Source organism: Oncorhynchus mykiss, chromosome 3 (genome assembly GCF_057628025.1).
Source record: "Oncorhynchus mykiss isolate SJ-2025 chromosome 3, ASM5762802v1, whole genome shotgun sequence".
NCBI classification, from domain to species: domain Eukaryota; kingdom Metazoa; phylum Chordata; class Actinopteri; order Salmoniformes; family Salmonidae; genus Oncorhynchus; species Oncorhynchus mykiss.
In genome coordinates, this window is record NC_143024.1 from 75,461,535 (window position 1) to 75,486,682 (window position 25,148).

Genomic DNA, 25,148 nt, shown 5'->3' on the forward strand with positions numbered 1-25,148 from the left:
GAGAGAGTGCTATTCACTGACTACAGCTCAGCGTTCAACACCATAGTGCCCATGAAGCTCATCACTAAGCTAAGGACCCTGGGACTAAACACCTCTGCAACTGGATCCTGGACTTCCTGCTGTGCTGCCCCCAGATGGTAAGGGTAGGCAACAACACGTCTGCCACGCTGATCCTCAATACTGGGTCCCCTCAGGGGTGTGTACTTAGTCCCCTCCTGTACTCCCTACTCACCTATGACTGCATGGCCAAACACGACTCCAACACCATCATTAAGTTTGCTGACGACACAACAGTGGTAGGACTTATCACCGACAACGATGAGACTGCCTATAGGGAGGAGGTCAGAGACCTGGCAGTGTGGTGCCAGGACAACAACATCTCCCTCAATGTGAGCAAGACAAAGGAGCTGATCGTGTATTAAAGAAAAAGGCAGGCTGAACAGGCCCCCGTTAGCATCGACGAGCTATATTGGAGCGGGTCGAGAGTTTCAAGTTCCTTGGTGTCCACATCACCAACGAACGATTGTGATCCAAACACACCAAGACAGTCATGAAGAGGGCATGGCAATACCTTTTCCCCCTCAGGAGACTGAAAAGATTTGGCAGGGGTCACCAGATCCTCAAAAAGTTCTACAGCTGCACCATCGAGAGTATGCTGACCGGTTAAATCACCACCTGGTATGGCAACTGCTCGGCATCTGACCATAAGGCGCTACAGAGGGGAGTGCGTACGGCCCAGTAGATAACTGGGGCCGAGCTTCCTGACATCCAGGACCTATATACTAGGCGGTGTCAGACCCAAAAATTGGGTCACCCGTCATAGACTCTTTTCTCTGCTACCGCATGGCAAGTGGTACCGGAGCGCCAAGTCTAGGACCGAAAGGCTCCTTAATAGCTTCTACCCCCAAGCCATAAAACTGCTGAACAATTAATCAAATGGCCACCAGACTATTTATATCGCCCCCCCCCATTTGTTAAGTACAGTGCTGCTACTCGCTGTTTATTATCTTTGCATAATCACTTCACCCCTAACTACAAATTACCTCGACTAATCTGCACCCCCTCACATTGACTCTGTACCAGTACCCCCTGTATATAGCCTCGTTATTGTTATTTTATTGTTACTTTTTATTATTTTTTACTTTAGTTTATTTGATAAATATTTTCTGCTAACGATTTTGAAATAGAAGCAAACGTAACGAAACGGGGATAAACTTACCTGAATTTGTCCAGTAGAATCTCTTGTTTCCAACTGTTAGACTAATGAATACACCCTAGATCAGCTATATGCTGGCAAGAGTGTGCAAGGCGGTATTGAATGTGTCAATGTCTGTCATCTTGATTACTCAAATTTCTATCAACCTACGTTGTAAACTTCGATTCATAGGCTAAGTTGTAGCTAGCAACCTCATGATGGGCATAGGGAAAATTTGATTATCATGTAGTACCTTAAACCTATCGATGTTATGTTAACCTGGGTGAATGGAATATGAATGACAGTCATCCATTATGCTGTAATATAAATAAGGCCATGCTCATGATCATCCTCCCACATCATAAATGGCAACACCGCCACTGCTTTGTTCATGTTTCACAGGTTATGTCGGAGTTCCGTTGCTACGTTCAAAACAACTGGGAACTCGGAAAAATACGAAATCAAACCATGACGTCCGAGTTTCCAGTTGTTTTGAACGTGGCATTTGTCCTATGTCTCTGTCATTCTGGTTGTGCGTAATAGGAGCGCGCGCGCCCAAATAGGCTACGTGGCCTGCGCTCCACGCTTTGGAGTCAGAACGTTGAATAAGAGAAAATGATGTATGGTGTTGAAATATCATGAATAATCATTAAGTCTGAATAAGACGAATGTAACAATGGATGTGGAAATTGCCTTTTACATTGTAGTACCAGGTTATTGGTTGTAATTGCCAATTGGGTAATTGTATGGTCCTGGGGGCCATGAGCTTATATTATTTAGGCCTACCTGTTTGCCTGACTTGATTTGGTTTTTCAATGGGAGGTTACAGTCTTGCCCTCTACTTGTGTCTGCTCAGATAGAACAGGTTAAGCCTGATACAGAGGCTATTTATTTTGGTCTATTGGCTCTGTATATTTGGTCAATCTACCGTATACCACAGGTATGACCATTTTTACTGCTCTAATTACATTGGTAACCAGTTTATAATAGCAATAAGGCACCCCGGGGGTTTGTGGTACATGGCCAATATACCATGGCTAAGGGCTGTGTCCAGGCACTCCACGTTGCTTCGTAATCAAGAACAGACCTTGTATTTTGGCCATATAGCACACCCCCTCGGGCCTTATTGCTTAATTAAATATAACCCGTGTTCACCAAGACCTGTAAATAAATATACACTGAGCATGTCAACCTGCCTTGCCTTCTGCTGATTTCATGCCCTTACAACTGCCACAAGGTCCCTATTTTACAATAACATAGGCAAATCAAAATGTGTTGTAGACAAAATAATGAAAAGGGCTGTCTGGTAGCCTCAGTAAATAGACAACAATGTTTTGTAGTTGAACAAGTTGTTGCATGTATAGATTTTTTTTTACTTGACTTGAGACCTGACTTGAAAACTTGTGACTGGGCTCTTAGAATGCACGACTTGGACTTGACTTTTTTTTGACCCGTTCTACTTGGGACTCGACTTGAGACTCGGGACCTTGTCACTTGAAATTTGCGTGTGACTCGAATAATAGTGACTTGGTGCCACCTCTGATTTATACTATATTTTTATAAAACATTTGTGAATTCCAGTGGGATCAAATATTCTGGGCCACGTATAGTTACAACCTTACCAATAGGCTAATAAATAAAATTTACAAAATTCACCATAAAATAATTTCACATTTGCACAATGTTATTCAGATTGTATTATCCATCACCGCTGTGTAGTGTGCTCTTCATTGATCGAAGTGAGGTTTCTCATGCGTTGTATTTCCTGTAACCTACCTGTCTGTGACTCCACTGTTAGCAACTTCACGTGTCCTGAAGAACCTCATCAAAGGTTCTGCCGCTATGTCTGAAAAAACGGAGGTTGATTTAACCGGAGTTAAGCAAAACACCGGTGTATGGCTGGTAAAGGTATGTTGCCTAAAATCTAATTAAACGGTAAGTCATATCCATACACATATTGGTCACACCTGACGGTTTTGTTGAGGAATAGCCTAGCATTTGGCTAGCTAAATTAAAACCTCCGGTCTCTTTTTAACTTTTGTTTGACCTGATCAGGTTCCCAAGTACTTGGCCCAGCAGTGGGCCAAAGCATCCGGAAAAGGAGAAATTGGAAAGCTCAAGATTGTAAAGTAAACACTGACCATTAGCTATAACTCCACATCTGTTTATTACTGAAAACATATGACTGCTTTTCAGAGGGGTTCAACACTACCAGACATAGAAATGTTGACTTTTGCAGTGGACATCATGCTCAATTTTGTAGTTGGTGATGCTAGTTATAAATGGTCCGAAATTCAGTAACATGGTTCTTCAGGAATCAGCTGTCTAATGAGACAATTAGTGTAGCCTATGTTGTAGTTAACTGAAAGTAAATGCATTTCCCCCCCTCATAGGAAACAAGGAAAAGCAGATGTAAGTATGTTATTTGTTGCCACAAGGTGTCACTGTAAACCCATACACTGTTCCTTGTCCTCAGTAATACCTCAAACTTTTGGAAGCATTCTAGAAAACAGTAGCTGTATTATTAGAACATAATTTTCATTATTGGAAGTCATGTTTATAGATTCATAGACTATGATTAGTTGAATCAGAGGTTTAACTGCTTGGTTTGAACAAAAGCCTGCATCCATGCTGGGATGTTAGCGGATCCAAAGATCTGTGGTGTTTCCTTTAGGTGTCGTTCACCCTGAATGAGGACCTAACCAGCCTGTCTGCCCTGGGAGAGAAGGCAGCGTCTGTACGAGCTCCCCGGGACCACCCATTCACCATGCATAGTGTGGGGGGGCAGACCCTGGCTGTGTTCACTGAGACCTCTGCAGGTAAGACTACTGCCCTGCTCTGCTCTAGTACTGGTAAAACACCATGGAGATATGTTTCATTTTGAGTTGACGGTATATGGTGCCTTTTGGGTTGGTGAATCATAAATATTCAAGAGATGAGACTCCTTGAGATTAATCGGATTAGTTTTGGGTCGTCATTCTCAAGCAATGGAGAGATTCATCATCAAGACTTCTCGTTTGGCCTATTTCAGTTGACTTGTCTTAAAAGCTGTAGCTGAAATGTCGACAGACTATTTTATACTCCTGTTTTTGCCTTGCTCTATTGTAGACAGAGTTATTACGATTACTCTAATGCACTGACTTATTAATGTTTTAACCCTTTAAAATGTTATATAAAACAATGCTCATCAAATAGATATACCCAACTTTATTTTAAACAGCCTACTGTAGAGACACAGGAGAGGTGTGCTTCTTTGGTTTATAGTTAATCCATGAGGTTCTCTTTGATCATTGGATGAAATAATATAGAACAAAGATAAATTGATTAAGATCACTTTGTTGGTCAAACTGACATTTGACTTGTACTTTTAACCCCTGAAAGACACAGTTTCAGGTTTTTGTAAAGGTGCAGGGGGCTGCCACACTGGGCTCCCATTGGGCTGTTGTTGTGTGGGGTTTGTTAAAGGGCACAACAACAGGTAGTGGTGTATAGGATTTGATATCAGCAACCCTTCTGCCTGCCAACTCACTTCCCAACAGATTTTCCCCGTCAGACCTGGGATTGGAACTGGCAGCCTTTCGGTTGCTGGCTCGCCTCTCTAATTGCTAGGCCACCTGCTGCCCTCATGAGACATAGGCTTGTGGTGCACCAATGCATTGCGACTACAACGACCTTTGTCAGCTGGATAGTAAACAATGTAGTGAAACATTTTGAAAGCCTTTGTTTTCTGCTTATGCAAGAATAAAAAAACGCACCAATGTGTTGCGGCTACAACGGCCTTCATCAGGGTGACAAAGAATAGTGGAAAAACAGGTGTGTATATACCAACTCACACCAAACCTTTGACTGGTACTATGTAAAAATTTGCATTTTTACGTTTTGTAGAAGAAAAAAAATAACGTTAAAAAGTTCTACCCAATGACATCATCAAAAGTGAATATTTTTTTTTATTTACTGAATCCTACCTTGTGATGTCACAGAGAAACATAGAAACACACCATTTTCACATAGTGCCTTCAGAAAGTATTCAGACCCCTTACATTACACTCTTTTAAAATGTATTTAAAAAATAAAATACAAATCCTCAGCAATCTACTCAGAATACCCCATAATGACAAAATGAAAATGGGTTTTTACATTTTTTTTGCAAATAAAAAACTGAAATACCTTATTTACATGAGTATTCAAACCCTTTGCTATGAGATTATAAATTGAGCTCAAGTGCATACTGTTTCCATTGATCATCCTTGAGATGTTTCTACAACTTGATTGGCATCCACATGTGGTAAATTAAATTGATTGGACATGATTTGGAAAGGCACACACCTGTCTATATAAGGTCCCACAGTTGACTGTGCATGTCTGAGCAAAACCAAGCCAGGAGGTCAAAGGAATTGTCCGTAGAGCTCTGAGACAGGATTGTGTCAAGGCACAGATCTGGGGAAGAGTACCAAAACATTTCTGCAGCATTGAAGGTCCGCAAGAACACAGTGGCCTCCATCATTCTAAATGGAAGAAGTTTGGAACCACCAAGACTGGAACCACCAAGCGACCAAGAACCCGATGGTCCCTCTGGCAGAGCTCTAGATTTCCTCTGTGGAAATGGGAGAACCTTCCAGAAGGACAACCATCTCTGCAGCGCTCCACCAATCATGTCTTTATGGTAGAGTGGCCAGACACAAGCCACTCCTCAATAAAAGGAAGATGACAGCCCGCTTTCATTTTGCCAAAAGGCACCCAAAGACTCTCAGACCATGAGAAACAAGATTCTCTGGTCTGATGAATCCAAGATGAAACTATTTTGCCTGAATGCCAAGCGTCATGTCTGGAGGAAACATGGCACCATCCCTATTGTAAAGTATTGTGGTGGAAGCATCATGCTGTGGGGATGTTTTTCAGGGACTGGGAGATTAATCAGGATTGAGGCAAAGATGAACGGAGCACAGTACAGAGAGGTCCTTGATGAAAACCTGCTCCAGAGTGCTCAGGACCTCAGACTGGGATGAAGGTTCAACTTCCAACAGGACAACGACCCTAAGCACACAGCCAAAAGAATGCAGGAGTGGCTTCGGGACAAGTCTCTGAATATCCTTGAGTGGCCCAGCTAGAGCCAGGACTTGAACCCGATCAAACATCTCTGTAGAGACCTGAAAATAACTGTGCAGCAATGCTCCCATCCAACCTGCCAGAGCTTGAGAGGATCTGCACAGAATAATTTTGCTTGGGTTTTTTAGGCCTGTGGGTGTGTTTTGAGAAGACTTTCTCTTTCCAGAGATTTTGCTTTGGTGAGAGACTGGTTTAACATTCTTGGTTTGTATCCCCGTTGCTGAGACCTAGAATACATTTTCACAGCTTTTTCCTCAAAATCCTCCTTCCTGTCAAAAATACGGCGTTGCGGAGTGAAAACTGTCCACCCTGAGGATATTGTGGCCCGTACGTTTCCTGTAAATGGTGATGTGGAGTGAGCCATTCTGAGTTAAGATTTTCAAATCCAGAAAACTCGCCTTCAAATTCTCATTGAGGGAATTGACAGATTTGAATTCTAATAATTAGCTTTCTAATCTAGATAGCACTAAAAGGATGTCATCAATGTATCTGCCATACCATACAATTTAAAAAACGGTTGGGGATGGATCAATATTTACGGAATGGTTACCTGTAGGAAATGCGGGAGGGTCATGCTTTCTCAATTTCAGTCAAGGGAGGGTTTATTTAAAACATTTTTTTATCTAGTCCAGCGGAGGGTCATGTAATTGATGAAATGTTTAATATTTGTCAGTGTTTTAGAATGAGTTCGCTTTTTGGCTATATATCGTTGTGTGCCCGATGCGGCACCTCATCTGTGATTCTCTGCTGGGCGCGCAATCTCAAGTGCGCCTATAGGCTATTTAGTGTGGTCTCAATCAAATGATCCATAGCCTACGAAGTCCATGCTCAGAGAAGCATAGATCAAAATTATATTTATAAGACAGCTGCTGGGCTGGTGTAAATTAAACTAGGCTGCATTACACACTGCAGTGGATATTCCAACCCTGAGCCCCGTCTTGCCCCGTCTCTTGTTGATCAAACTTTTTTATGTGCTGCCTAATCAATGGCTGTGCTAAAAGTAGGCAAATTCGAGTAGGCATAATTAATTTCAAGTCTTTATTTTAATTAGACTTTACTAACAACAAGTGGGCTTTGTGTTAGAGCCTGATTATTCCTATTTAAGAAATTAGATGGGCCTACCTGTTTGACAGACTAAATTAGGCTATAGGCTACTATATCCATAGATCTGTTGGTCAACTCCACCCACCATGCACTTTTTAAATAGCCTACCTCCGTGTCAGTGAAGGGCTGTTATGTTAAAATCAAGACTCGAACTGAGGGGGTATGCAAGGGTATGCCATAGGCCTGCCTTTTCTGAAAGAAAATGGCAAAAAAGCACAGACCTACTGCTTGTTAGCTTAAGACTTTGAAGAAATCTGTCACTATCAATTGATTAAACTATTCACTTTCTGTAGAGTGGATGTTTAAACCCAGACAGCTTTATGGGGATCACTTGTGACCTTCTCTCGTTGGGTTAAGCCACGGAAGACGAGTAGCCAGCAGTTAAAGCCTACAGTGTTCTGCGTTGGTAGGCCTACTCTGTCTGGGGAGGAAAGGTAGGCCTACTCTGTCTGCGGAGGAAAGGTAGGCCTACTCTGTGTGGGGAGGAAAGGTAGGCCTACTCTGTCTGGGGTGGAAAGGTAGGGTCTACTCTGTCTGGGGTGGAAAGGTAGGCCTACTCTGTCTGGGGTGGAAAGGTAGGCCTACTCTGTCTGGGGAGGAAAGGTAGGCCTACTCTGTCTGGGGAGGAAAGGTAGGCATAACTTGTGAAAGTGCCATGTTCAGATTCCTAATGACGTCGCCGATTTTAAATTATTTGCAAACGGACAGTTTCGTGGGCAAACAAGACAAATTGATTTGGCATTGGAGAAAGATGATGAAATTCTTGGCCTGTAATTTCAGTCATTTGTGTGATGCTAAAAAATATTCTGCTAAATCTACATAAAATGACGTAGAATTGCTTGACATTTTTATACAAGGCAATATTTTTCCTCAGAACTGCAAATAGGATAATAGATTCATGCAATGCGTTTACTATAAAGGAGATCTCTCCATCCCTACTCTTGTCCACAGTGGTCTGCGATTCCACAACCTTCTGACCCGCAGCCCTGTGTGCTATCAAAATTCCTGTGTTGCCATGTAATGCTTACAGGATGAAGAACAGTTTCTAAAACTGCATATCTAAGGCTCAGGTCTGTGCAAGAAGTGAGCTGAAGCTGTAGACATGTTCTCTGCTATCTACTTTGTTTTAATTATTATTTTAGGTATAGGGGAGGTTCACTTGTTTTAATTGTTATTTTAGGTATAGGGGAGGTTCACTTGTTTTAATTATTATTTTAGGTATAGGGGAGGTTCACCTGTTTTTTTTTTAAGCTTTCAGGGGGGGGTTTAGGTAAAATATACTTTTTCATTTCAGAGAAGTCCGATTTTCTCCATGTAACCCTTTATTATAAATAATGTTCACTCTCTTAGCAGAACAGAGAATAAACTTCTCTTCCCAAAGTCCCCATAATAAGTTTGGGTAGTTCAAAGCAAGCCCTCATAGCAGTCTCCTTCTCTTGTTTAGTTCCACTCTGTTAATTGAAGAAAGTCAGCAGGGAGCATATTTTCCTATGGCCTATGTTTGAGATAATGCTTTGAAGCTTCCAGATCTTCATTGTGTACAATATTGGTGTAAAGGGATTCAACATCCATCGTTACCAAGTAGGAAGATCCAACATCTTTGAGCTCAGATAGCTTGTTAAGAGTATGAGTGGTATCTTGAAGGAAAGATGGAAGTTTGCCACAAAAAGGCTTAATGTAGAAATCAATATACTTGGAGGCAGGCTCTGATGTAATGTTATTGTTGCTGATGGGCCTTCCAGGAGGTTTATGAGGAACCTTGTGGACTTTTGGTAACGTGTAGTAGCACGTTAACCTAGGGTGGGCAGGGACTTTTTCCACATTTTGTTACGTTATCCTTATTACAAAATGGATTAAATCGTTTTTCCCCCTCATCAATCTACACACAATACTCCATAATGTCTAAGCAAATTTAAAATTAAATCAAATTTACATAAGTATTCAGACCCTTTAGCCTGTACTTTGTTGAAGCTCTTTTGCCCGCGATTTACAGCCTGGAGTCTTCTTGGGTATGACGCTACATAGAGATGTTCCATCGGGTTCAAGTCTGGACTCTAAAAACAACGTTCTGAAACAACGTTCTAAAGACTGTTAACATCTAGTGGAAGCCTTAGGAAGTGCAAAATAACCCATATCCCACTGTGTATTCGATAGGGGTGAGTTCAAAAACTACAAACCTCAGATTTCTCACTTCCTGTTTGGATTTTTTTCTCAGGTTTTTGCCTGCCATATGAGTTCTGTTATACTCACAGACATCATTCAAACAGTTTTAGAAACTTCAGAGTGTTTTTTTTTTATCCAATACTAATAATAATATGCATATATTAGCATTTGGGACTGAGTAGGAGGCAGTTCACTCTGGGCATGCTATTCATCCAAAAGTGAAAATGCTGCACCCTATCCCAAACAAGTTAATGATCTATTGGAGGATTCTCAAAGAACACAGAGAGGGCACATCCACAGGTCGATTTAAGATGGCGCCGGTGTTCCTAACCAATTGTGTTTTTTTGTTTTGTTGTTTCTTTGCGTTGTTTGTAACTTATTTGTGTACTTATTTTGTAAATAATGTTGCTGCTGCTGTCTCTTATGACTGAACATAACTTCTGGACATCAGAACAGTGATTACTCACCACGAACTGGTAGAATCCTTTTTTTCCCTAACGAGTCCGACGTGAATGACATACTGCTTTCCCGGGAACAGGCCCAAATCCTCCTCATTTGCGTGAAGAGAAGGTGGAGAAAAAGGGGCCGGAGGTCGAGCTGCCTTCTGAGAATTTGAAGTCGATCGAATAAGCCCCCACTACCTTCCGTTCTGCTAGCAAACGTGCGATCTTAAGAAAATAAAATCGATGACCTACACGGAAGATTAACTTCTCTAGGGTAGGGGGCAGCATTTGGAACGTTGGTTGAAAAGCATGCCTAAATTAAACAGCTTTCTACTCAGGCCCAGAAGATAGGATATGCATATAATTAGTAGAGTTGGATAGAAAACACTCTAAAGTTTCCATAACTGTTAAAATAATGTCTGAGTATAACATAACTGATTTGACAGGCGAAAACCTGAGAGAAATTCATTCAGGAAATAGGATTTTAAAAAATTATGTTTTATTCAATGCCATTACATTATCCGTTGACTCAAATTGCAGTTCCTATGCCATCCACTAGATGTCAACAGTCTTTAGAAATTGTTTCAGGCTTGTATTCTGAAAAATGAGGGAGTAAGAGCAGTCTGAATGAGTGGACCCTGCCGTGTCACAGAGCTTTTTCATGCGCGCGACCAGAGAGTGCCTTTCTTGTTTACCTTTTATGTTGACGACGTTATTGTCCGGTTGAAATATTATAGATTATTTAGGCTAAAAACAACATGAGGATTGAATATAAACATCGTTTGACATGTTTCTATGAACTTTACGGATACAATTTGGATTTGACTGCCTGTTGTGACTGTGTTTGAGCCTGTGGATTACTGAAGAAAATGCGCTAACAAAACAGAGGTTTTCGGATATAAAGAGAGACTTTATCGAACAAAAGGAACATTTATTGAATAAATGAATGTCTTCTGAGTGCCACCATATGAAGATCATCAAAGGTAAGGGATTCATTTTATTTCTATTTCTGACTTGTGTAACTCTTCTTCTTGGCTGGTTACTGTTTGTAATGATTTGTCTGCTGGGCTATGTTCTCAAATAATTGTAAGGTATGCTTTTGCCGTAAAGCATTTTTGAAATCTGACACCGTGGTTGGATTCACAAGAAGTTAATCTTTAAACCAATGTAAAATAGTTGTATCTTTTCAGAATTTTTATAATGAGTATTTCTGTATTTGAATTTGGCGCTCTGCAATCTCACTGGATGTTGGCCAGGTGGGACGCTAGCGTCCCACATACACAAGAAAAGTTAAACTACCAACGGGACAATATAAACAGTAATATCTTATGCTTCACGAAGTCGTAGCTGAACGAAAACATTATCAACATACAGCTGGCTGGTTATATGCTGTATCGGCAGGATAGAACAGCGGCATCTGGTAAGACATGAGGCAGCGGACTATGTATTTTTGTAAATAACAGCTGGTGCATGATATCTAAGGATGTCTTAAGGTAATGCTTGCCTGAGGTAGAGTATCTCATGGTAAGCTGTAGACCACACTATCTACCTAGAGAGTTTTCATTTGTATTTTTCGTAGCTGTCCACATACCACCACAGACTGATGCTGGCACTAAGACTGCACTCAATGAGCTGTATTCCGCCATAAGCAAACAGGAAAACACTCACCCAGAGGCTGTGCTTCTAGTGGCTGGGGATTTTAATGCAGGGAAACTTAAATCCGTCTTACCAAATTTCTATCAGCATGTTAAATGTTCAATCAGAAGAAAATAACTCTAGACCACCTATACTCCACACACAGAGACGCATACAAAGCTCTCCCTCACCCTCCATTTGGCAAAATCTGTTCCATAATTCTATCCTCCTCATTCCTGCTTACAAGCAAAAGTTAAAGCAGGAAGCACCAGTGACTGGTCAAATGAAACCGATGCTAAGCTACAGGACAGTTTTTCTAGCACAGACTGGAATATGTTCCGGGGTTCTTCCGATGGCATTGAGGAGCACACCACATCAGTCACTGGCTTCATCAATAAGTGCATCACTGACGTCGTCCCCACAGTGACCGTACGTACATACCCCAACCAGAAGCCATGGATTGCATGCAACATCTGCACTGAGCTAAAGGCTAGAGCTGCCACTTTCAAGGAGTGGGACTCTCACCCGGAATCTTATAAGAAATCCCGCTATTCCCTCTGCCGAACCTTCAAACAGGCAAAGCATCAATACAGGACTAAGATCTAATCGTACTACACCAGCTCTAACACTCGTCGGATGTGGCAGGGCTTGCAAACCATTAGACTACAAAGGGAAGCACAGCCGAGAGCTGCCCAGTGACACAAGCCTACCAGACGAGCTAAACTACTTCTATGCTCGATTCGAGGCAAATAACACTGAAACATGCATGAGAGCACCAGCTGTTCCGGAAGACTGTGTGATCATGTGCTCCACAGCCGATGTGCGTAAGACCTTCAAACAGGTGAACATTCACAACACCGCAGGGCCAGACGGATTACCAGGATGTGTACTGCGAGCATGCGCTGACTGGCAAGTGTCATCACTGACATTTTCAACCTCTCCCTGCCCAAGTCTGTAATACCAACATGTTTTAAGCAGACCACCATAATCTTTGTGCCCAAGAACACTAAGGTAACCAAGAAATGCTTTGAAAGGCTGAACACGTCTGTAACCAAGAAATGCTTTAAAAGGCTGGTCATGGTTCACATCAACACCATTATCCCAGAAACCCTAGACCCACTTCAATTTGCATACCTCCCTAACAGATCCACAGATGACGCAATCTCTATTGCACTCCACACAGCCCTTTCCCACCTGGACAAAAGGAACACCTATGTGAGAATGCTATTCATTGACTACAGCTCAGCGTTTGACACCATAATGCCCTCAAAGCTCATCAATAAGCTAAGGACCCTGGGAGTAAACACCTCCCTCCGCAATTGGATCCTGGACTTACTGACGGGCCGCCCCCAGGTGGTAAGGGAAGGAAACACATCCGCCACGCTGATACTCAACACAGGGGCCCCTCGGGGGTGCGTGCTCAGTCCCCTCCTGTACTCCCTGTTCACTCATGACTGCACGGCCAGGCACAACTCCAACACCGTCATTACGTTTGCCGATGACACAACGGTGGTAGGCCTGATCACCGACAACGACGAAACAGCCTATAGGGAGGAGGTCAGAGAGGTGCCAGGACAACAACCTCTCCCTCAACGTGACCAAGACAAAAGAGATGATTGTGGACCACAGATAAAAGACGACCGAGCACGCCGCCATCCTGGCGGCTGCAATGGAGCAGGTTGAGAGCTTTAAGTTCCTTGGTGTCCACATCCCCAACAAACTATCATGGTCCAAGCACACCAAGACAGTCGTGACGAGGGCACGACAAAACCTATTGCCCCCTCAGAGACTGAAAAGATTTGGCATGGGTCTTCAGGTCCTCAAAAGGTTCTACAGCTGCACTATCGAGAGCATCCTGACTGGCTGCATCACTGTCTGGTATGGCAACTGCTCGGCCTCCTACCGAAAGGCACTACAGAGGGTAGTGCTTACGGCCCAGTACATCACTGGAGCCAAGCAACCTGACATCCAGGAACTCTATACCAGGCGGTGTCAGAAGGCCGTAAAAATTGTCAGACTACATCCACCCTAGTCATAGACTGTTCTCTCTGCTACAGCATGGCAAGCAGTACCAGAGCGCCAAGTCTAGGTCCAAGAGTCTTCTAAACAGCTTCTACCCCCAAGCCATAAGACTCCTGAACATCTAATCAAATGGCTACCCAGGCTATTTGCATTGCCACCCCTCTTTACACCGCTGCTACTCTCTGTTGTTGTTGTCATCTATGCGTAGTCACTTCAATAACTCTACCTTCATGTACATACTACCTCAACTAACCGGTGCACATTGACTCTGTACTGGTTACCCCCCTGTATATAGTCTCGGTATTGTTGTTTAACTGCTGCTCTTTAATTACTTGTTACTTTTGTCTCTTATTCTTGTCCGTATATTTTGAAACTGCATTGTTGGTTGGTTGCTCGTACAGTGCCTTGCGAAAGTATTCGGCCCCCTTGAACTTTGCGACCTTTTGCCACATTTCAGGCTTCAAACATAAAGATATAAAACTGTATTTTTTTTTGTGAAGAATCAACAACAAGTGGGACACAATCATGAAGTGGAACGACATTTATTGGATATTTCAAACTTTTTTAACAAATCAAAAACTGAAAAATTGGGCGTGCAAAATTATTCAGCCCCTTTACTTTCAGTGCAGCAAACTCTCTCCAGAAGTTCAGTGAGGATCTCTGAATGATCCAATGTTGACCTAAATAACTAATGATGATAAATACAATCCACCTGTGTGTAATCAAGTCTCCGTATAAATGCACCTGCACTGTGATAGTCTCAGAGGTCCGTTAAAAGCGCAGAGAGCATCATGAAGAACAAGGACCACACCAGGCAGGTCCGAGATACTGTTGTGAAGAAGTTTAAAGCCGGATTTGGATACAAAAAGATTTCCCAAGCTTTAAACATCCCAAGGAGCACTGTGCAAGCGATAATATTGAAATGGAAGGAGTATCAGACCACTGCAAATCTACCAAGACCTGGCCGTCCCTCTAAACTTTCAGCTCATACAAGGAGAAGACTGATCAGAGATGCAGCCAAGAGGCCCATGATCACTCTGGATGAACTGCAGAGATCTACAGCTGAGGTGGGAGACTCTGTCCATAGGACAACAATCAGTCGTATATTGCACAAATCTGGCCTTTATGGAAGAGTGGCAAGAAGAAAGCCATTTCTTAAAGATATCCATAAAAAGTGTTGTTTAAAGTTTGCCACAAGCCACCTGGGAGACACACCAATGCAAAACGTTATGTTTGGCGTAAAAGCAACACAGCTGAACACACCATCCCCGCTGTCAAACATGGTGGTGGCAGCATCATGGTTTGGGCCTGCTTTTCTTCAGCAGGGACAGGGAAGATGGTTAAAATTGATGGGAAGATGGATAGAGCCAAATACAGGACCATTCTGGAAGAAAACCTGATGGAGTCTGCAAAAGACCTGAGACTGGGACGGAGATTTGTCTTCCAACAAGACAATGATCCAAAACATAAAGCAAAATCTACAATGGAATGGTTCAAAAATAAACATATTCAGGTGTTAGAATGGCCAAGTCAAAGTCCAGACCTGAATCCAATCGAGAATCTGTGGAAAGAACTGAAAACTGCTGTTCACAAATGCTCTCCATCCAACCTCACTGAGCTCGAGCTGTTTTGCAAGGAGGAATGGGGAAAAAATGTCAGTCTCTCGATGTGCAAAACTGATAGAGACATACCCCAAGCGACTTACAGCTGTAATCGCAGCAAAAGGTGGCGCTACAAAGTATTAACTTAAGGGGGCTGAATAATTTTGCACGCCCAATTTTTCAGTTTTTGATTTGTTAAAAAAGTTTGAAATATCCAATAAATGTCGTTCCACTTCATGATTGTGTCCCACTTGTTGTTGATTCTTCACAAACAAAAACAGTTTTATATCTTTATGTTTGAAGCCTGAAATGTGGCAAAAGGTCGCAAAGTTCAAGGGGGCCGAATACTTTCGCAAGGCACTGTAAGTAAGCATTTCACTCTGTCTACACCTGTTGTATTCGGCGCATGTGACTAATAAAATTTGAATTGAAAAGTGAAGGGGTCTGAATATTTTACGAATTCACCTGTATATGCTAAAGGTCTGTGTACATTCCATCGAGGGCATAGTGGAACAGTAGGCAGGCAGTTATTCAGTCAGCGGACTCTGTGTGTGAACATTTCCTGCTGATTATTCCTGGCAACACTTGCCTCCTTTGTGAGAGAGCAGAGCAAAAGGCGACCGTCTCTCTGAGAAACAAGGACTTTTCCTGCCTGAACAATACGCTGCTGCCACTTCTGGCTGGATGATGTCCATCTGGACCTGGGCTGGTAGCTTTCTCACCAACCTTGGCACATCCACCCAGCTTCTCAGCCCATCAGACACTGCATATTTGTTCTATTCCAGCAACAGCCCTTGCTTGATGAATTGAATGAGGTCTTCTATCTAGAGCTCAGTTCTCTGCCTGGCAATAATTACATGACAGCTCCAGTAGAGAGACTGGAGAGAGAGAACTGAGCAGGTCTGAGGGGGTTTGGCTCTCTTTGATCTTTGTAGTTAATATAATTGTGTTGACTGCAGAACTTTTGGTGAATGGGGCTAGGTAAGACCTTTTCCTAGAATACTGTAGGCTACTGTACACAACAGGCACGGTGATGAATCCGGTCCAAAATGAGAACATGAAACTTTGGGCTTGAAATGGTATCACTTTATCAGGGATTTTTCACCTAAAGAAAAGCTTGACTGTCAGGGAGAATAGAAAAATCACATTTAGCAGTGTTCATTTTGTTTGAGCAAAAGAACACAGCATTATCCAAGGAAAAATGCATAGAATTGCAGGAAACTAACTTTAAAACTGTCACATTTCCTCAGCTACATGGCAAAATGTATATAATTGTAGTAAATTTGCTTTAAAACTGCTAAATAAAATCTCAGCTCCATGGAGAAAGGTGTATAATTGCAGGAAATTAGCTTTTTCTATAGTGCCAAGATGGCTGCCTCTAAAATGTAACCTCTCTGATGGCCCAAACGTGCTCACTGCCTCGGATTCAGACTGCTACATTTCTTACAAGCTGCATATGAGCCTACGAGAGATGGAGGCAGCGAAGACAGACAAACCGACAAAGAACATGACAGCGGGGAATTTTGCTCAAAGCAATTAGATGCACTCAGGAGACAGCCTGGATTTGTGTACTGTATATCAGCATCACTCATCCACTCCACAACAGGTGGGCTCTTTCTGCTGTGTGTAATGCAGTATGATTATCTCCAGACAGAGTCAAAGGGGTCTTGGCTGACTGCGTGTCTGCAGTAATAGCAGAGTACAGAGTGTTATTAAAAAATGATCTGTCTCTTTCTCTACAGGGAGAATCTCTATGCTCTGCTCACCAGACCTGGCTGCTCTGTTTACTGTAGCTTCTGAAACTACTGGAACATTAGATGGAAGTAGTTTCACCCCTGACCAATTGCAATTAAAAACTTACTGAGAGAACCACAACCTGTAGGAGTGGGAGAGAGACGAAGAGCGAGGAAGCAAGCGGGAGAGAGGAGAGGGGGAGAGAAAGAGAAAAAAGAGAGCTGGTTGGGGGGGGGAGAGAAAGAGAAAAAAGAGAGCTGGTTGGGGGGGAGAGAAAGAGAAAAAAGAGAGCTGGTTGGGGGGGTGAGAGAAAGAGAGCAAGAGGGAGGAATGGCTTTCTAACAGTACTTGCAGCTGAGCCTATTCACTGCCAGCTTCTGTAGCCTGTTGCTAAGCAACCTCTTAATCAATACCTGCTGCATGCCAGAGCTGTGCAGAACGCAGAAAAAAATAAAACACTTAGACATAAAATTACATGAACCAACTACTACTGACATTCCGCGCATGGCTTTTGTAGGAATGACATCATTAATGGACGCAATTAGCGCTGTCTGCGTTGATATACCCTGAGTGTACAAAACATTAGGAACAACTTCCTAATATTGAATTGCATCCTCTTTTTCCCTTAGAACAGCCTCAAGTCGCCAGGTCATAGACTACAAGGCGTCAAAAGCATTCCACAGGGATGCTGGACCATGCTGACAGCAATGCTTCCCACAGTTGTGTCAAGTTGGCTGGATGTCTTTTAGGTGGTGGATCATTCTTGATACAAACGGGAAACTGTTGAGTGTGAAAAACCCAGCAGCGTTGCAGTTCTTGACACACTCAAACCGGTGCGCCTTGCACCTACTACCATACCCCGTTCAAAGGGAGGACTTACATTTTTTGTCTTACCCATTCACCCTCTGAATAGCACACACGCAATCCATGTCTCAGAAATCCTTCTTCAACCTGTCTCCGTCCATTCATCTACACTGATTTGAAGTGGATTTAACATTTGACATCAATAAGGGGATCATAGCTTTCACATAGATTCACCTGGTCAGTCTATGTCATATAAAGAGCAGGTACACTACATCCACCTATGGTATATCAAATTGTATTTGTCACATGCACCAAATACAACAGGTATTTCACCTTACAGTGAAATGCTTACTTAGGAGCCCCTAACCAACAACGCAGTTAAAAAAAAATATGAATAAGAAATAAAAGTAACAAGTAATTAAAGAGCAGCAGTAAAATAACAATAGCGAGACTATATACAGGGGGGTACCGGTACAGAGTCAATATGCGGGGGCACCAGTTAGTCAAAGTAATGGAGGTCATTTGTACATGTAGGTAGAGATAAGTGACTATGCATAGATTATAACAGAGTAGCAGCGGTGGGGGAGGGGGGGGGGGTAGGGCAATGCAAATAGTCTGGCTAGCCATTTGATTAGATGTTTAGAAGCCTCTTGGACCTAGACTTGGTGCTCCGGTACCGCTTTCCGTGCGGTAGCTCCAGCCACTCTATGACTAGGGTGGCTGGAGTCTTTGGCAATTTTTAGGGCCTTCCTCTGACACCACATGGTATAGAGGTCCTGGATGGCAGGTAGCTTGGCCCCAGTCTTGCAGTCGGAGGCCGCTCAGTTCCATACCAGGCAGTGATGCAACCAGTCAGGATGCTCTCAATGGTGCAGCTGTAGAACCTTTTGAGGATCTGAGGACCCATTCCAAGTCTCCTGAAGGGGAATAGGCTTTGTCATGCCCTCTTCACGACTGTCTTGGTGTGCTTGGACCATGGTAATTCGTTGGGGATGTGGACACCAAGGAACTCGAAGCTCTCAACCTGCTCCACTACAGCCTCGTCGATGAGAATGGGGGCATGCTCGGCCCTCTTTTTCCTGTAGTCCACAATCATCTCTTTTTTCTTGATCACGTTGAGGGTGAGGTTGTTGTCCTGGCACCACACGGCCAGGTCTCTGACCTTCTTCCTATAGGCTGTCTCGTCGTTGTCGGTGATCAGGCCTACCACTGTTGTGTCATCGGCAAACGTAATGATGGTGTTGGAGTTGTGCCTGGCCGTGCAGTCATGAGTGAACGGAGTACAGGAGTGGACTGAGCACGCACCCCCGAGGGGCCCCTGTGTTGAGGATCAACGTGGCGGATGTGTTGTTTCCTACCCTTACCACCTGGGGGCGGCCCGTCAGTAATCCAGGATCCAGTTGCGGAGGGAGGTGTTTACTCCCAGGGTCCTTAGCTTATTGATGAACTTTGAGGGCACAATGGTGTTGAACGCTGAGCTGTAGTCAATGAATAGCATTCTCACATAGGTGTTCATTTTGTCCAGGTGGGAAAGGGCGGTCCTGAGTGCAATAGAGATTGCATCATCTGTGGATCTGCGGTATGCAAATTGGAATGGGTCTAGGGTTTCTGGGATGATGGTGTTGATGTGAGCCATGACCAGCCTTTCAAAGCACTTCATGGCTACAAATGTGAGTGCTACGGGTTGATAGTCATTTCGGCAGGTTACCTTAATGTTCTTGGGCACGAAGACTATGGTGGTCTGCTTAAAACATGTTGGTATTAGACTTGGGCAGGGAGAGGTTGAACATGTCAGTGAAGACACTTGCCAGTTGGTCAGCCCATGCTCACAGTACACATCCTGTAATCCGTCTGGCCCTGCGGCCTTGTGAATGTTGACCTGTTTAAAGGTCTTACTCACATCGGCTGCGGCGAGCGTGATCACAGTCTTCCTGGAACAACTGGTGCTCTCATGCATGTTTGTGTTATTTGCCTCGAAGTGAGCATAGAAGTAGTTTGGCTTGTTTTGACAGGCTCGTGTCACTGGGCAGCTCTCGGCTGTGCTTCCCTTTTGTAGTCTGTAATGGTTTGCAAGCCCTGCCACATCCAACGAGCGTCGGAGCCAGTGTAGTATGATTAGATCTTAGTCCTGTATTGACGCTTTGCCTGTTTGATGGTTTGTCAGGGGGGCATAGCAGGATTTCTTATAAGCTTCCGGGTGAGAGTCCCACTCCTTGAAAGCGGCAGCTCTAGGCTTTAGTTCAGTGCCGCTGCTGCCTGTAATCCATGGCTTCTGGTTGGGGTATGTACGTACGGTCACTGTGGAGATGACGTCATCAATGTACTTATTGATGAAGCCAATGACTGATGGGGTGTGCTCCTCAATGCCATCGGAGGAATCCCAGAACATATTCCAGTCTGTGCTAGTAAAACAGTCCTGTAGCTTATCATCTGCTTCATCTGACCACTTTTTTATTGATCTAGTCACTGGTGCCTCCTGCTTTATTTTTTGCATGTAACCAGGAATCAGGAGGATAGAATTATTGTCAGATTTGCCAAATGGAGGGCGAGGGAGAGCTTTGTATACTCTGTGTGTGGAGTATAGGTGGTCCAGAGTTTTTCTTCCTCTTTTTCCACATTCTATTACATTACAGCCTGATTCTAAAATGTATTAAATTGTAAAAAAAATATCCTCATCAATCTACACTCACTACCCCATAATGACAAAGCGAAAACAGATTTTAGAAAATGTATTACAAATAAAAAATACCTTATTTATATAAGTATTCAGACCCTTTGCTATGAGACTTGAAATTGAGCTCAGGTGCATCCTATTTTCATTGATCATTCTTGATGTTTCTACAACTTGATTGGAGTTCACTTGTGGTTATTTCAATTGATTGGACAGGATTTGGAAAGGCACACACCTGTCAATATAAGGTCCCACATTTGACTACATGTCAGAGCAAAAACTCAGCCATGAGGTTGAAGGATTTGTCCGTAGAGCTCCGAGACAGGATTGTGTCGAGGCACAGATTTGGGGAAAGGTACCAAAAAATGTCTGCAGCATGGAAGGTCCCCTAGAACACAGTGGCCTCCATCATTCTTAAATGGAAGAAGTTTGGAACCACCAAGACTCTTCCTAGAGCTAGCCGCCCGGCCAAACTGTGCAATCGGGGGAGAAGGGCCTAGGTCAGGGAGGTGACCAAGAACCCAATGGTCACTCTGACAGAGCTTCAGAGTTCCTCTGTGGAGGTGGGAGAACCTTCCATAAGGACAAGCATCTCTGCAGCACATGACCGCCTGCTTTGAGTTTGTCAATAGGCACCTAAAGGACACAGACCATGAAAAACAAGATTCTCCGGTCTGATGAAACCAAGATTAAACTCTTTGGCCTGAATGCCAAGTGTCACGTCTGGAGGAAACCATCCCTACGGTGAAGCATGGTGGTGGCATCATGATGCTGTGGGGATGTTTTTCAGCGGCAGGGACTGGGAGATTAGTCAGGATCGAGGGAAAAGATGAACGGAGCACAGTACAGAGAGGTCCTTGATGAAAACCTGCTCCAGAGTGCTCAGGACCTCAGACTGGGGCGAAGGTTCACCTTCCAACAGGACAACGACCCTAAGCACACAGCCAAGACAATGCAGGAGTGGCTTCGGGACAAGTCTCTGAATATCCTTGAGTGGCCCAGCTAGAGCACTGACTTGAACCCGATCTAACATCTCTGGAGAGACCTGAAAATAGCTGTGCAACGACGCTCCCAATTCAACCTGACAGAGCTTGAGAGGATCTACAGAGAAGACTGGGAGAAACTCCACAAATACAGGTGTGCCAAGCTTGTAGTGTTATACCAAAGCAGACTCTAAGATGTTATCGCTGCCAAAGGTGCAACAAAGTACTGAGTAACGGGTCTGAATACATTTTGTAAAATTTCTAAAACCTGATTTTGCTTTGTTATTATGAGGTACTGTGTGTAGATTGAGGGGGGGGAAACTGGTAAATCAATCCAAATTTTTACAAAAAAGTGTCTGAGTACTTTCTGAATGCACCGTACATAGCGTAATATCCTACACTGTAAGGGAATTTGTCCAATTAGCTTACTTATGACTTCTTCAAATTGGGGGACTAGATACATAGTGCTTTATTTCTAAAAATGTAAAACATGTGTATAAACATACCCTCAAATAAAAACAGACATTCTGAACTGTCACCTATTATGAACAGTTACTTCTAAAATATGAAATGCTTTGTAGAGACACATTTTAAAATGTAGCTTTACTGTCCAAATACATGTGGAGGGGAGTGTATGTACTACATAGATAATGTACAAGTGTGTGTATATATTGGGCCTGTGTAGAACATAAAAATATTCTTTAGAATGTACAGATTCCTTTCGAATATCAAGGTTTCTAGGTTATTTAGTGCTTACTGAAGGCTGGTGATTTATTTGAGAGAGACCGCAGCATGTGGCTCAGCTCCTTTACAAAGTGATTGATTCGGCTGTGTGTGTTTGTGTGTCTCTTTCATTTGCCTTTCTTTCTCTCCCTGTCATCTTTCTCTTTTCATCTGCCTTTCTTTCTCTCCCTGTCATCTTTCTCTTTTCATCTGCCTTTCTTTCTCTCCCTGTCATCTTTCTCTTCATCTGCCTTTCTTTCTCTCCCTGTCATCTTTCTCTTTTCATCTGCCTTTCTTTCTCTCCCTGTCATCTTTCTCTTTTCATCTGCCTTTCTTTCTCTCCCTGTCATCTTTCTCTTCATCTGCCTTTCTTTCTCTCCCTGTCATCTTTCTCTTCATCTGCCTTTCTTTCTCTCCCTGTCATCTTTCTCTTCATCTGCCTTTCTTTCTCTGCCATTCATATGGCTCCTCTCTCCCCTTGCCTTTTTCTCTCTCCCTTTCTCTCTCTTTCTCTATGCCTCCCTCTCTCGGGCTCTTCCCCCTCACCCCCCTCTCTGCCTCTTCCTCCTCTACCCTCTTTCTGCCTCTCTCCTCTTCCCCCTCTCCCTTCTCTCTGCCTCCTCTCCCATCTCTGCCTCTTCCCCCTCTTTCTCTCTGCCCCCTCTTTCTCTCTGCCTCTTCCCCCTCTAGCCCTCTTTCCCCTCTAGCCCTCTTTCCCCTCTAGCCCTCTTTCCCCTCTAGCCCTCTTTCCCCTCTATCCCTCTTTCCCCTCTAGCCCTCTTTCCCCTCTAGCCCTCTTCCCCCTCTAGCCTTGGCCTCTTGTCAGTCTAGGTTGGCTGTAGTTGATCCGTCCATTAGAATCATTCCAGGGGTAAAAGGATAGTTAGGAATGTTAGTTGTTTCCCTTAGTTACGCATAGACATGGAGACACCTAATGCCATAAGGAACAAGCTCGGTGTGTGTGTGTATATTAGAGGGAAGAAAGTCAGTGTGGAGACAAACAGTGAATATTAATCTGAATAATAATCAGTTAATGGGTTGCCTCTGTTTTTTAATAAGCTGTATGCTCTCTGTATTTCTGTCTTTTCCTCTCTCTGTTGTTCTCTTGTTCTGTATTAATCCCCACCCCTCTCTCCCTGATCCCACTGCTTCTTCCTCTACCCCTCTTCCTCCATCTCTTTCTCACTCTCTCTGCCACCTGTGGCTGAGATGTTCACCAGTCTGAGCTAACAGCTAATAGGCACAGTGGTACCTTATCAAATATGGATGGGCCTTATCTGCAATTAAAAAGCTCTTAGGTTTGATGTCCCCCTCAGCATACTGCTGGCTCTGGGAGCCTCGTATTTTCTCCAATGCCAGAAGAGAGTGTGCGTGCGTGCGTGGAGCTTGAGTCTGCTGTGGTCGATCAGAAGGGATGTGTTCAGTAGTATGAAACATAGAGACAGTGTTCACTGTGTGTGTCATGAGTAGGGGGCTGTAGGTCTGAAGAAGGAGTGTGCTACAACAGATGGTTTCCGGGGGGTTTGAGACACAGGCTAAGTCGAGGTGGGTGTATAATGTGGTCAACACTACAGCTACTGTACTTAAAGCATAGACTGAGTTTGGTTGTTTTAGTAACTAATATTCTGTTCTCGCACCATCTGTTGCCTTGTTGTCAGAGATGAATTACAAGGTGGTAAAACAATTAGCCTGGGAGGCAGGGGACTCTGTCCAAACTAAAGGAAACGTGTCTGCTTAGTCAGAGGTGCACCGTATCATACTCTACCACCAGTACTCGGTACAAACATTTCATGGAATACTGACCCACTGCTCAACAACAACCCCTTTAGCAGAGTTTTGGGAAATAACTACACAATTATTGATTCAATATGTTTAGTCTTGTTGTGGAATGTAGTATTAGCCTAAATGCATAGTGAAATAATTGATAGTACTACACATTTAAAAGGTTGAGATATGATTGTAAAAAGAGGTACACCTTGAGGGAAGAGAGCAGTGTTTATTGAATTACCTTCCTGACCCACTTCTTAAAATATCAATAGTCTCCATGGTCTGGGGAGCATAAATCCTAGAGGCCCTGGGATGAAGACACCTGCACAGCTGTCAATCACTAACCTCACTCACCAGTGATCACTTCCTATATGAAATGTTGGCTTATAACATTGGGCTCCCGAGTGGCGCAGCGGTCTAAAGCACTGCATTTCAGGCGTCATTACAGTCCCTGGTTCGAGTCCAGCCTGTATCATGTCTGGCCGTGATTGGGAGTCCCATAGGACGGTGCACAATTGGCCCAGCGTCATCCAGGTTTGGCCGGGTTTGGCCGTCATTGTAAATAAGAATTTGTTCTTAACTGACTTGCCCAGTTAAATAAAGGTTAAATAAAAATAATGTAAAAAAATGATAAATGTAGTGAAATGGGAAAAGAGATTTAATATAGGAGTTCAGATTTGATTATGATCCCTCCTGGTAGGTTATTACATTACAGATGTAGGATCTTAATTTGAGCCAGTTTGCTACAGCAGGAAAATAATCCTTTAGAAACAGGAAATGTGAATTATTATATGGATTATAAATAATTTACATTTTTGTACGGGTTGATACAAGTCTGAAATTTCAAAGTGGAAATTATAAACTTCAGAAGCTTTTTTTTAAGCCTCAAATACACTTCATGTTTTACTTTTCCTGAATGAAAGAAGGTTCTGCAACGGTGATTAAGATCCTAAATCTGTATGTTTGGTTTGAGGTGACTGCTCTGGGATGTTGGGCACGGATGCATGTTCCAGTACACTAAGCTGACTTTCTAAGTTAACTAACTAAGCTAACTCTGTTACAGTTCTACGTCTGATACATTAGTTCCCAGTCTATTCTATTAAAGCGCTATGGTCAGCTCTGTCTGCCTTAATCAACTGTCATAATGTTGATGCAATTAAATATGATATACAAGTCCCCTTGTACTGTATATAATAG

General features: G+C 43.3%; 1 protein-coding gene across 2 annotated transcripts in view; it reads left to right on the forward strand.

Moving 5' to 3' along the window:
- Positions 1 to 2,014: 2,014 nt before the first annotated feature.
- Positions 2,015 to 25,148, forward strand: part of gtf2f2b (general transcription factor IIF subunit 2b) — a 56,250-nt gene continuing 33,116 nt past the window's right edge. Inside the window, exons 1-5 of one of the 2 annotated variants that reach the window (XM_021597641.3) lie at positions 2,015 to 2,135; positions 2,994 to 3,103; positions 3,251 to 3,324; positions 3,589 to 3,607; positions 3,870 to 4,014. In XM_021597641.3, the coding sequence (XP_021453316.2) occupies positions 3,038 to 3,103; positions 3,251 to 3,324; positions 3,589 to 3,607; positions 3,870 to 4,014 (304 nt within the window). In that variant the 5' untranslated portion in view covers positions 2,015 to 2,135; positions 2,994 to 3,037. Of the gene's footprint in view, positions 2,136 to 2,956; positions 3,104 to 3,250; positions 3,325 to 3,588; positions 3,608 to 3,869; positions 4,015 to 25,148 lie in introns of those variants that run through there. The other variant, XM_090230150.1, reaches the window with a different exon arrangement.